The 13,833-nt window shown below is 34.6% G+C and overlaps 2 protein-coding genes across 3 annotated transcripts in view; both read right to left on the minus strand.

Moving 5' to 3' along the window:
• RGD3 (ROOT GROWTH DEFECTIVE 3) overlaps positions 1-5,303 on the minus strand; it is a 42,551-nt gene extending 37,248 nt beyond the window's left edge. For both annotated transcript variants that reach the window (XR_015793248.1, XM_022287682.2), the window contains exons 1-6: positions 5,144-5,303; positions 4,657-4,839; positions 4,455-4,549; positions 4,138-4,337; positions 3,996-4,050; positions 3,473-3,554 (exon numbers count right to left, since the gene is read on the minus strand). Coding sequence is in view for 1 of the 2 variants with exons in the window: in XM_022287682.2 (XP_022143374.1) it covers positions 3,473-3,554; positions 3,996-4,050; positions 4,138-4,337; positions 4,455-4,549; positions 4,657-4,705 (481 nt within the window). In the remaining variant the exon portion in view is untranslated. The remainder of the gene's footprint in view (positions 1-3,472; positions 3,555-3,995; positions 4,051-4,137; positions 4,338-4,454; positions 4,550-4,656; positions 4,840-5,143) is intronic.
• Positions 5,304-8,460: 3,157 nt separating this feature from the next.
• Positions 8,461-11,514, minus strand: LOC111013279 (glutamine synthetase nodule isozyme). The gene is made up of 12 exons (XM_022287708.2): positions 11,292-11,514; positions 10,689-10,728; positions 10,459-10,562; positions 10,318-10,366; positions 10,100-10,206; positions 9,806-9,893; positions 9,562-9,690; positions 9,412-9,486; positions 9,271-9,324; positions 9,138-9,175; positions 8,891-9,050; positions 8,461-8,801 (listed from the first exon to the last, which is right to left on the minus strand). The coding sequence occupies exons 1-12, from the start codon at positions 11,363-11,365 to the stop codon at positions 8,649-8,651; spliced, it is 1,071 nt and encodes a 356-aa protein (XP_022143400.1). The 5' UTR covers positions 11,366-11,514; the 3' UTR covers positions 8,461-8,648.
• Positions 11,515-13,833: the final 2,319 nt, after the last annotated feature.

The following is a 13,833-nucleotide window of genomic DNA, read 5'->3' on the forward strand; positions in this document are numbered from 1 at the left end:
ACAGATCTCTTGTGCAGTTGTTTTTCTTTTTTTTTTTTTTTAAAGGAAATGATTTCATTGATAGAATGAAATGGGGAGGAGATTAAAAAAGGGGTGGAGAGAACCCTATCATAGGGTCACAAAAAAACTCTCCAATTAGATAACAAATATGCAAAAACTATAGGAATAAAATATGGGAGAGCATTTACACCAAGTAATGACCAAAAACTATGGATTCAAAGATGGCATGTAGAGTGCGCTCCTTAGCTTGGAAGATCTGCAGGTTGCATTCGGTCCAAGTAGTACAAAGTAAAGCACGGATGAAATGGAGCTATTGACATCTTTTCTCATGATTGAAATGATGACCAAGGAGAGTGGTGGCAAGTAGGAGCGGCATGTTTGTGGAAAAGGCAACCGACCAACCAAAGAGGGGTAAAATTTTGTTCAATAGACCTGCGGTGAAGGGGCAGGTGATGAAAACATGCCCTATGGATTCACTATACACTTTACAAAGAGGACACCAGTGCCGCAACAAGGTCATGAATGACGATCTTCTCTGGAGCTTGTCATGCGTATTCAAAGTGTGAAGGCTAGTTTCCCACAAGAAGAATTTGATCTTTATGTATCCTTCCAAATGGCGTGGTACAAATCTGTTAGCGCAGTAGGTGAGATGGGGCTGTGAAAGTCTTAGATAAGTGAGCTTGTGGTAAAGGAACCATGGGATTCCAAGCTCCATATGTAGGTATCCCTATTTAAAGAGGGCCGATAGGGAGGATAAATTATGGACAAGTGCTGCCAGCTCTATTATTTCTGCATCCTTTAGATTTCTCCGAAAGTGGATATCCCAAGAGTGAGTTTCCAAAGACCAGAAATTCTTAACAAAATCAGATTTTCTGGAATGTAGTGCAAAAAGAAGGGGGTAGCTCTTGTGCATGGTTGTACTATCTAATAGATGTTGGTCCTTTTGTGCATTTCCCAAGGGAATGCTATGATTCATAACTGACTGAAGCTAAGGTACTCTTCTTAAAGGGGTTCAGAGTCTTTTATTCATTTCCTCGAGTGAAAGCTATTTTATTTGGGGAAGGTTGGAAAACCAAGCAAGAAAAAGTTAACACATGCAAAATTACCTCCCCCGCACCCAGCCCCAACAAACTTTTAATTAAGAAAATAAGCAAAGTGAAGGAAAATGCATAAATAGCTAAGTTGCAAAGCTAATCGAAGCCTCTATAGTTTTTATGCCAACGCAAGAACACCTCATAAATACCACTTATTTTACACGCTCCCAAGTAATGCAAGCAATAACTTTTCTTGGAGTTAAGGAGTTCAAGGAATCCAAAGATATATAGTAAGAAAATAAAACTTTACAACTATAAAGAAATGAAAGGATCATGACAAATAAATAAGACTCAAAAAGAAAACGCAAAAAAAATCTTTCCCCAAAAAGAATCGATTTTAACCAACTTCTATTCAAACTATTCCACAGTAATGTATGACCAACAAGATGATCCAACAAGTTACAAAATCATGTCATACTACATGTTGTAGATATTTTTTTCCTTTTTTGATATCCGCGAGTGTCAGGACCAGCTTACCCGCACCTCGACTAATCTCACGGGGCACCGTCTGACCCTACAACATTTGGTGCCGGAAAACACATAGGAATTACTAATTCCTAAGGTAGGTGGCCATCATGGGGTTTGAACTCATTCCCTCTTAATTAACCCTAGCCCCTTTGGACCAATGAGTCACCCATGATCGTTCATGTTGTAGATTGTTCTCGACAGAGGAATGAAACGCTAGCCCAGTGGGTATTAGTGAAGGTCTAGAAAAGATTATGAGGGATTTTCTTTGAGAAGGTGTGGAGGAGGGGGGTGGAGCTCATCTCGTTAGTTGGAAAGAGGTTACTAAGCCTTTGGAAGTGGGGGGTTTGGGGATCAGAAACTTGAGGTCTAGGAATGAGGTTTTCTTGGATAAATGGTTGTGGCGCTCCCTCCACAAAAATAGTGCATTGTGGCGTAGGATTATCAGGAGTAAGTATAGTCTGCATCCGTTTGATTGGATCCCAGCTGGTGGGTCTAAGGTGAGCAATAATAATCCCTAGAAGGCTATCGCTTTGTGTTTTCCCTCTTTCTCTCATTCGTTACGCTCTGTGGTGGGGGAGGGTCGCAACACCTATTTCTGGGAGGATACTTGGGTAGGAAATAAACCCATGTGCATTGCATTCCCTCGTCTTTACCATCTTTCTGAAAAGAGGCTTCTTTCGATGGCCGAGTTTCTGAACCCTAGGGAGGCAAATCCTTCTGTTTCTTTGGGCCTTTCTCGTTCTTTGATGGATCGAGAATCTTTAGAGGTGTCTGTTTTACTTGATTTGTCGTCTGAGGTGCATCTCTCTCTTGGGAGGGAAGATGTGCATCTCTCTCTTGGTAGGGAAGACATGAGGGTGTGGAACCCCAACCCTTCAAAGGGTTTCTCTTGTAGTTCCTATTTCCATATATTGAACTCCCCGTCTTCTACTCCCCCTTCAACCCCTTGGTTTACTTCTCATTGGAAGATTAAAATTCTAAAGAATGCCAAGTTCTTTGGGTGGCAAGTCTTACTCGGGAAAATCAATACCTTGGATCCAATCCAAAGAATTTCTTCCTTTTGCTTGGGCTTGCAGTGGTGTGTTCTTTGCAGGAACACCTCGGAAGACCTTGAGTATTTGTTGTGGAATTGTTAGTTTGCGCAGGACTTATAGCATCGATTCTTTACGTGTTTTGGGATGTCTTAGGTTCGTGCTAGGGAGTGTAGGGGAATGTTTGAGGAGGTGTTGTTATACCCTCCCTTTCGTGATAGGGGACGCTTTTTGTGGCATGTCTGTTTTCTGGGTTCTTTATAGGGTCTTTGGCTGGAAAGGAATCATAGAGTGTTTAGTGGGGTAGAGAAGTCTGTGGATTATGTCTGGGAACTCATTAGATATAATACATCGTTATGGGGCTCGATTTCTAAAGCCTTTTGTAATTATTCGTTAGGTCTCATTCTTTTGAATTGGAGTCCTTTTCGTTAGAGGATTTCATCTCTCAAGGCTGTTTTTTTTTTGGCCCGTTTTGTAGCCCCTTTTTTTTTGTACTTTTTGTATCTTTTTTCATATTCTCAATGAAAGTGTTGCTTCTCATCAAACAAAAAAAAAAACGCTACCCCTGAAACTAACCAAAGCCTTCAAAAGACAAATCTCATCCTCTAGCTATTCTTAAAAAATCTTCAAAAAACGTCCCAACTTGCCTAGTCTCTTATTTTCAATTCATGGATCGATACATGGCACTAATATGAAAACCCCATTCTTTCTAAGGACTAGTAGTTAGAAACTTAGAATAACAACTACCTGCAATAGTCTGGTAATATAGTAAATAAATGACATAGATCCACTAACTATATTATAATACAGACTTAATACAATGCTTACTTCCATATAATATATCATTTCAAATATATGTGCGTGTGTATGTATGCTAACCTAAACGACGACGAAGATTTTGTTTTTGGCGAGCCAATCGCTCCTTCGGGTTCTTGATGCTTTCACTGGTGACATCGAACTCCTGCAAGGTATATTTTTAAATCAGTCCATAGATCCATCAAACTCATGAGTCTTTCCTGCTTCATTACAACAGATCTTTAGAAACCTAAATTCTAAACTTTCAACATCTAAAATCATTTGGTAAACTTAGGTCTTTCCGAATAATGGGAACATGTAATGGAAATATTTAGGCCCACTTATTGAATTTCATCCATATTCACTAATATTTATATAAATTGGAAAAAAAATCATATGGTCATGAGTGATATCAAAAAATCATACTACAACAAGGACCACAAGAATTAGCAACTCAATGTATTAAAATATATAAGATAATAACAGAGACCCCTGAAAACTATCAAGTAATGAACAGAAATATATATACCTGCACAAAGGTCTATGGTCATGAGTTTTTACCAGAGCATATGTAGAGTAAAATAACATTCTAAAATAGATGGATTACCTGACCCCCGGATGCCAACAAAGCGCCAAAATCAAGCACATTACTGATATCAAAACTATTATAGAGAAAATGCAGCATCAGTCAGTAAACTACTCGCATGGTACATTTGCATGAAGTAGAAACTCTAAAAACAAAGACAGACCTTTTGAATGCAGACTGAAAATCAGGCATTGCCAGGACATCCTGGATAGTACCAGACAAGCCAGCCTCAGAAATCTTTAATCCAACACAATCAATGAGCTCAGATACAGACGTGTGCTTAACAGTCTGCACAATAGCCCCAATCGCATGTGCAGCCGCAACCCGTGTATCCCAATTCTTGCTACGTAAATAGTGAGATACCTGCTCATATAAACTTACAGTTAAAAGATTGATTCAGCATAAAAAGGAGGCATGCAAACCAGAATAAATAATAATAGTAGTACTAATAGATGAAATGAAACCTCAGAAAAGTATAACCTTTTTCAAAAGAGACGCCAAGTCCTTAGGATGGGATTTTGCAATCTCCCCCAACTGACGAGCTGCAGTAAATCTCGTTGCTTGAGTTGAACCAGCTATTAGGATTCCGTTAAGAAAACCCAACTCAAAGGTGAAATTTAGTGCAGGTGTAATAATTAAGAACATGCCTTTATTACAATATCATCAGCAAGAATAAGGATACTATCCAAGAGAGTGAGAAGACGATGAAGTCGTGACGACTGGTGTGCCATGATAAAACATTCCTAGCCCGCCGCTGGACTTCCCCTAATAACTAATAAAATCTGCGGCAACCGCGCCACAGCCTTCCGCCATCCAACCGCAGCACTCGTAGAAACTCCCCAACTCACGTTCACTTCGCTAGTCCCTACACTCAATCAAAGCAAAAAACAAAAAATAACAATACTGACATCTAGATACAAAATAAACCTCTAAACAGAAAACGCCATGAGAATTAGATAAGAAACACTTCAGTAATCAGCGTCCAGGGACTCCAATCGATGTCAGGGGGAGAATTGCTTCTGGGTCAATGACATTTCCCCGGAAAATTGAAGATTTCACAAACCCTTGAACGAATTCGAGTCCTAGCTCTTTAAGATCTATTAACTGTTCGAGATATGGGAAGAACAGAGATGGGAAAGAGAATGAGTTAGGGTTATTAGGGCAATTACCTTGAGATGAATTGAAATTGAAGAAAACGTGTGGGTTTCTTTGCTTCTTCCTTGTCGAACTTGGTGGTGATAATGGTGCTGCTCAGTCGATAACGGACGACGAAAACCCTTTCTTCCCTCGCTCTTTCTTGCATGAGTTCCATTTTATATATATTTTGAAAAATCTTCCATGATCTGTTATTTCTCTCCACTTCTTTATTGCTTTTTCATATTAATTTTTTTTTTAATTCATCGCTTTTTTTTTTTTCTCCTTCAGTTGTTTTATGGGATATGATATGTTTTCTGTTTGATTTTTCGGTTTTGTGTTTGCCTTGAAATATAGTCAGTTTTGTGGGGATTAAGGTAAGTTACATAACATGTGGCAATCTAGGTTATGTGTTATGTTGGTATCTAGTTTATATATTGGAAAAAATAGTAAGGTACGATGTGAATAAGGATGTAAATAAGACGTGGTGGAGTTTGAGACGTGTTATTCCTATCAATTACGAATAATTTGTAATATCTATAAGAGAAAATAATTAAAGTTGAGATTGGAGTTGTGTTAGTATGAGTATAGTCTAACTACTTAGATAGATTGGAGATTCGTATTGTTGGAAATAATAAATAAATAGGTTAGTTATTGATATTATTTTCAAACTTATTTATTTTGTTTATCTTTTTTTAATGAACTAATTATTGAAATTGAAATTGGTTGAGAAATTATAAGTTTAAGAATCTAAATTAGATTATCCATCATAGTGTTTTTTTAAGTACACATGCATAAAAGCTTTAATTTGTACCTCTCAGCTTCTTATATGCACTTTGTTTTTTTCGAATTAAGGTTTTTTTTTAGTCCAACAAATACGATAGTATTGATATTTGAATATCTGACTTTAAGAAAATGAGTATACGTCATTTATCATTCAACAATACCCACGTTGGCTCTTCGAACTAAGTCATGTTTCAATATAAATACCTCATAATTGCTCCAATTGCTAAATTTAGCGCCACATATTATTCACTTAAATAATACATCTCTTCGATTACTCTTTACAACTTATTATTTTTTACTTTGTGAAGATTTTTTAAAATCATCCTCTTGTGTTTTCCTATCACAATCTCCCTATAATACTTGTAATATGTTATCTTTTAAGAAATTTCAAAATAAATCAACCTAAATATAATTTCAATCATTAGTAATCTCTTTTTATAAGTTAAAATTGGATTAAAAAGAAATCAATTTACAGTTTTAGACATATTTGGTTGGCCCAATGAACTAGTATGGGCCACTTTTGCAAACTAAAAAGTATATTATGGGCCGCATGCCTACAGTTGGGCCTAGGTTTTTTTTTTCCTTCTATATTTCTATCATTTTTGTCATATAAATAATGGATCATAGCCATTAGTTGATTCATGAATCTTTATTCATTTTATTCCCACTTAATTTAGATATTTCAAATTTAAATTTTCAATGTACTATTTTTTTTATATATTTTACTTGTACTAAAAAGATTCTAAGATGTTAGTGGACCTTAGATTTATACATTTATGAATTTCATCGCAAGTAATTAATTAAATTATTTACTTAATTAATTGATGGAATTTAAAAATAACTAATTTAGTTTTAGAAAATATTTACAGAAAAAAGTCATAAGAATATCAAAATACTTACAAAATTAATCGAAAAAATTATAATAAATAGCGTTACTGTTATTTTTTTTTCTTTTTCATATTTGGATAACGCGAAAATCATAGTTGAATTGATATTAATAGCGAAATTAAAAGAAAACGTAAAATATAGTGCCTTCAAAAAAGAATAGATTGGTAATTTTTTTTCAAATTACAATAAATCTGTAAATTTTTGTAATACATGGGTCATTTATGATAATGGATTGTAATGGTAATTGTAATTGATCGTAATTGGGGTTTAAAATTCATTAATCCAAATTTACCTTATTAATAATCTGAAGTTACATTATATTGCATTATCAAAAAATATAAATATATGTTTGCGAATATAACCATTGCATATATAAGTTGGTCCTTCACATAGTCATAATTGCCTTTTGTTATGTGTGGCAGAAATACTTTACGCTTGGGACCATCAAACAAAAATGAACCACAACATTTATAAGATTGCGTTTTGGCCAAACCGAGCATAGCTGAAGTGGTTAAGACATCAAAAAATAAAAATAAGATTGCGTTTTGGATGACTTTTGAAAAATAAGGCCATTACTAGAGCCCGCACGTATTTGTGATTGACACTTTTATAGTTTAAGCACTTAAAAGAAACTATTTTCATTTAAGAAAAAAAGTGTAAAAAATGTTAAATTACAAAAATACCCCTTAATTTTACCATTTATTTATAAAATGTCTATATCCTTTTAAAAACTACAATACTATCGTCGAGATTTCATAAATGTTTCAAAAAATACTTCTTTAGTAAATATCCATTAATATTTTAAATGAAAGAGTTGGTACTACAACAAATTTAACTTTTAATGACGATAAAAAGAATTTACGGGTACAAACAATGATAGACTCACAATTGAAAAAGAACACAAAGTTAAAAGGATATTTTTTATAATTTAGCCTAAAAAAAGATACCCAAAAAAGTGTATGAAACAAAAGATATACCAAATTTAAGTGGTACCTTTGAATTGGTCTAAGTGATAAAGCTCACTCCAAAAAATGAAGCTCGTTCTAAATCTTAAACGTAGAAGAAGCTCCTTAGTTTTAGATTTCGGCTACATAGAGGGACGGTGGCCCAAGTTCGTTGGAAGAGGAGAAGAAAAAGAAGATGCCACCCCACGTGACCCAATCACCAAAAAGTAATATAAAAATTAATATAATTAGCGAAGGCCAGAAATTCATTTAACAACTAACTACCCATCACATTCTCAAACAAAAAATATCTATTTTGAAATTCATAAACAAAATATGTGAAGAAGCATCGAAATATCAACGTCTTGGCCATGTTACTAGTAGCTAGGTTTAAGTTTTAGTTTTAAGACGATGATATGCGATTTTCAAATAGTTTGAAGAACAAAGTTGTTGGAAAGTGCTTGTTTTCTCTTCTTCGTGAAGTTATGCCTTATTTATGTTTAACCCGATACAATATTAACTCCATAAAAATGATGCCAAATTTTAGAAAACTAAACTTTAGTCCAATTTGGTAGTTGGTTGGGTCAATTTTGTCGATTGTTGTAAAGTTGACCGAATTTCAGTTGAACTTTGAACGTCGGTTTTACATTGATTTTCAACCACTCGTCAAACACACATCAATTCTTATAATTAGAATTTGACTTTGATTATTAATTACACCACCTGAAATCAGATTGAAATAGAAACCATCTATTCTTTTATTGATTCAATACAGAAAATGGAGCAATGGGAACTCTCGAATGGAAGATTAAATAACACAATAATGTAAAAAGGATTAAGAATCAGCTGTAGATTCAAATGAAACACCCACCACTTCCCCTTTTAAATTGTAGTATTGCTGCAACCACTGATCTTCCACCTCTCATGGCTTCCACAAGATGGTGGTTTCAGCAACCATGGAAGTTACGATGTACGGATCCATGTTCGATGCAGGTCTCCGGTCCTCGAAATATCCCTTTCCTGCTTTCTCGGTGTCTCGTCCTACTCGAACAGATGCACCGCGATTCGCAACACCCTGTCATGTTTTTTGTTTTAAATACAAACGGATCAATAGTTTGACCTCCAAATGATCATGACAAGATGTGGAAAAAACAATAGGTTTACCCATGAGAAGGTGTTGATATCGGCTGTTTCATGGCGCCCGGTGAGACGACGCTCGTTGCCTTCTCCATATGCAGCAATGTGCTCTTTGTGCCTGAGTTGCAACTTCTCAATTGCTTTTTTGATCACCTCGTAACCTCCCTCGTTCCTCATCGACTTCGTACTGATAAAATTATTGCGACCGTGTCAGTTCAATGCCCGACGGACTGCAGGTTACTGTTAACATAATAGACAGATGATGCTTCATTACCTGTAGTTTGTGTGAGCACCAGCTCCATTCCAGTCTCCCTGGTGTTATTGAGAGAGGACGAAGAACAGAATGAGAAAAGATGATAACAAAAGCAATCTCTTCAAAAGAAAAGATGATAAACAAGAGTGTTTACCTGGATTGGTTTTGGATCAAAAGAAAGGACCACCCCTGCAATTTCTGTGATCCTCTGTTTATACAAAATCGAAAAACCGTAAAAACCACGGAATACTAAAGAAAACAGATATTTGAATCAATCTTGTACAATTTAAGTTACCTCCAAGATGTAACGAGCAACCCACAATTCATCCCCAGCAGATATACCAACTGAAGGACCAACTTGAAATTCCCACTATATTTGTGCAAAAGAAGCACATAAGTTGTAATATAACACATTTCAGAACCAGGAAAAAGGAAAAAGCTTTACCTGCCCCGGCATCACTTCTCCATTGATACCACTGATGTTAACACCAGCATATAAACAGGCTTTGTAATGAGCATCGACGATGTCACGGCCAAAGGCTTTGTCAGCACCAACACCGCAGTAGTATGGTCCCTATCGACAAACGAAATACAGAATCATGTACTATTTGAAGCTTCAGTCAAGGAGAAACATATGTAATCTATCTCACTGATTCTATTGAACTGATCAATTAAGAAGTTTCAGTTACCTGTGGCCCAGGGAAACCACCGAGCGGCCACCCAATCGGCCAATTTACGTCCTTCTGCAACAAGGTGTACTCCTGCTCAATACCATACCTGTATTTCCAAAACAAATGAGCCAAGTCAACGACAAAGTCTCAAGTAAACTGTAGATCTATGCCTATGAAATACCAACATGGACTCTAATGTTTCTTTTTGTGCAAAGTCACTTTTGATATATGGCATTTGTTGATAACATTCTCATCATTTCATAGTTTTCATCTCACAAACAGAAAAACAAGATTGACAAATTTGATAATCACCATGGTTCTTCAGCAACTACATCAGGATGGCTGAAGATCTTGGCAGCAGCATGTCTCTTGTTCGTCGGGATTGGATCTCCAGCCGGGGTGTAAGCATCGCATACAACCTAAGCAGTCAAAATTATCACTGTCAAGATCAAGCCATTTTAATCTAATACATAACAACTGCTGACAGAAACTTGTTGTCCAAATGGATTTCACTGGAAATTAGAACTCACAAGAATGTTGTTGCCTCTCCTAAATGGGTCCCTAAAAATAGCTTGTGGACTGTGTAAGTTCCATCATTCAAGGAGAAGAAAAGATGTTAAGATCCAGTCAGTTGTCAAAATATATTCAGTCAGAAGACACAATAAACTTACTAAAGAATCACTTCACTGTCTTTTCCGGGGGCTTGGCCTGTGCTGGATCCATCATAATTCCACTTCGGAAGCTCTGAAGGATCACTCACAGGGCCAGGAAGGGTCTTCATATGCAAAAACGAAGAAAAAATCGCACGAAAACTAGTGATTAGAAAGAAGAAAACCTAAAAAAGAAATAATAATAATAATGTCTAAAAAGCAGCTTCTCCTTCACAACATAAAGAACTTACCCTTGCTTTGCTTCTGACATCCATGCCTGACCCACCAATCCTGTTCAAATTAACATAAGAAAACAAAATGCTATAATCAATCAAAAAAATTAAATAAAGGAAAAAGGAAAAAGGAAAAGGAAATTTAGATTAGAGAAGATCCCAGAAAATATGATGAACTGTAACGATTTACAGAATCAGCGAAACCGAGCCAGTACTAAGAAGATTTCAGAACTTCTCAACATTATTGAACGACAGATACTGAATAAGAAGGTTTCGATGTTTCGAGGTCCAAGTGAAAACAAATTTATCGATCAAGTACAAAAACGAACGAGATTTTCGCAAGCAATAAATAGAGCACACTCAAATCGCAAGTAAAATTTCAAGCAATCGAACTTCCCAAACTCGAATAACCCAACCTCCCAAACTCCAATTATTTCTCGGGAAACAAACATCACATAAGAGCAGAGAACATATCAAAAACACGAAAACCACCACTCACAAGAAGGCAGCATCTCCAACTTCCTCCACCAAATCACAACAACAACAAAAATCGTTCAAACTTCAAAAGGAACTCCAAGAGAAACACAGACAGGTAGAGGGAAAAGAAACTGGAAAACTGACCATATGTACTCTGCAATGATCTTCTCAGTGGAATCCGAGAGGTCGAGGTTGACGAGATCTGAGAGCAGAGACATCTTGATAGCGAAGAAGAACAGGAACACACAAATCAATGGAGTATGGAAGAAATGATTTGTTGGGGTCTCTGCTCTCGCCGACGTTGGAATATGCAGAGAAATGAAGAACAGAGAGGAGAATTTATAGAGGGATGGGCTCGCCAAGAGACGCAAACAGGCAAATGGCAATACCACAATTTTGGAAGTATTTTAAAAACAATCGCACTTTTTTCTAATTAAAAAAAAACACACACGCACAAAAAGAGAGAGTTAATTTCACCTTAATTAACAACAATTGTCTCGGGGCTTTTTGGTAATTTGAATATTGTTCTTAATATTTCAATACTTTTTATTTTATTCTTAGAAATTTTCAATTGGATCCTCCCATAGATGTTTTTTAAACATATCAATAGAACATTGATGCATCATTTCTTTTAGAGTGGATTGGAAATATTCGAACTCATGATCCTTTGATCATATGTCGATTCTATGAGTTAAGTTTGGCAATGCTAATGCGTCATTAATAATCCCGTTGACAATTTTCTAATCGTAGAGTAGACTAAAAATTTTCTATACAATTTATCCTTGTTGACTTTTCGTGTCACTAGCAAACAATATATGATGTGCCAAATTGTTAATTGAAGGAGTAAGTACTATTACCAATCTGCCAACATGAACATAGTTCTGCAGTCAAAGCACCTTGTTCATTCTCTAAAGGTTCGGAAGATTAATCTACATCTCCATATTTATTGTTTCTCCATATTTGTGTACTAAAAAATAGGTGTAGATATTACTATAATACTAAAAATTTAGCATATTTAGACACGTAAACCTGCCGTTCGAAAAAATGAATCTTGTTGATAGAGTAGTACTTAACTTTCATGAAGCTTGAACAATAAGATTTCAACCATAACAAAAGGGTAATCGAAGAATAAGCATGTTCACGTTAAAAAAACTGGTATATTTAGCCTTAAAATACAAATACATATATTAAAAAAATTAGGTTAAAATATTAGTTTGGTCCTTGTACTTTGAAGTCTGGTTCATTTTAGTCATCATATTTTTAAAATGTTCGTTTTGGTCCCAGTACATTCTACTTTGGTTCATTTTGGTCCTTGTATTTTGAAAATGTTCATTTTGGTCCATGTACTTTTAAACCTTGGTCATTTTGGTCCCTTCATTTTATTTTAAATCTCATTTTTCTATCACAATTTGAACACTACATTATAATTAGTATATTTCTTACGATGCAAACATTTACTTTATACTAAATTGTTTCCGTTATGTGTATAATTTATGTTAAAATCTTGTAATGAAGGACTAAAATGATGACTTTTTAAAAGTGTAGGGACCAAAATGAACATTTTCAAAGTATATGGACAAAAATAAATCAAAGTTAAAAGTATAGGGACCAAAACGAACATTACATGAACTAAAATGAACCGAAGCTAAAAGTACAGGGATTAAAATAGTATTTTAACCAAAAAAAATTAATAGTTAATTAGTCAACGTTAAAAATACTTACGGCCAAATCAGTCTTGTTTGAATTAAACTGTTCAACTCACATTCTATCGATTAAATATTTTTGGCTATTGTCATGTTTTTTTCCTTTTTTTTCCCTGTACTTTTATTGCTCTTTTACTTTTTAAGCATAATTAAAATAATTAAACTATCATATAACTTATATAATTAAAAATTGTGGCCTGACCTTGTTATTTGATGATAAATAAAAATTAAACCAGATTATCAACTGGTGTTTAATTTAAACCACCAAAAAGAATCCACGGTTTTTTTAATAATAATAAAACAAAATAAAATATTTTAAAATTATTTACTTATTTTGGACGACCGAATCACAATAAAAAATAAAAAATAAAAAGAATAAGAGAATCTAATGAGGTCAGTATTTTTCTGCATAAATATCTGTGTCCACTCGGTAACTGCCACGCGTCAGTTAGTATTGTTCAGATTTTCCGCTACATGCGTAATGCGTATGTGTCATTCGCCACATATCCACCCGGTTAACCGGTCATTAGCCTTTTTTATTTTATTTTTCCTTTTAAAGTTTTTAAGATTTTATTTTGTTGTTTTTTTAACAAAAAAAAAATGTGGGATACAAGATATTAAATTTTTATCGTTTAACAAAACGTACAAAAATTCAACAAGATATTACTTTTTTTTTATAAAAAATAATATTAATAATCAATAAATTTCAACGTACTTCAAAACAGTGAAATGATTATTTAAATATCTGTCATGGTTTTTAAATAATTTCTTATAAATATTTTTCGACATTTACATTTTATCTATATTTTTATTAAATTAAAACTTTGATATTTTTATTGATATCGATATTTTAAATTCTCAATTTAATTTTTAATGTATTAAAAATTATTGAAGAAGTCATTTGGTAAAAAGAAAAAGTAATTAAAATTTGTTAATAGATAGTGAAAAAAGGAATTTTGTTAAAGGAATGTTCCGAATTTTGT

Source organism: Momordica charantia, assembly GCF_013281855.1.
Source record: "Momordica charantia cultivar OHB3-1 chromosome 8 unlocalized genomic scaffold, Mcharantia_2.0 BLBB01000008.1, whole genome shotgun sequence".
NCBI lineage: Eukaryota > Viridiplantae > Streptophyta > Magnoliopsida > Cucurbitales > Cucurbitaceae > Momordica > Momordica charantia.

Bases quoted from the DNA above. Each gene is read 5' to 3' on its own strand.
- LOC111013279 (XM_022287708.2), bottom strand. From the start codon at position 11,365: ATGTCTCTGCTCTCAGATCTCGTCAACCTCGACCTCTCGGATTCCACT. The intron at 9,487-9,561 runs GTAAAGCTTTTT...GCACAAATATAG, and splicing joins GAGAAGTGATGCCGGGGCAG to TGGGAATTTCAAGTTGGTCC. The intron at 9,176-9,270 runs GTAAACACTCTT...CAATAACACCAG, and splicing joins TTGATCCAAAACCAATCCAG to GGAGACTGGAATGGAGCTGG.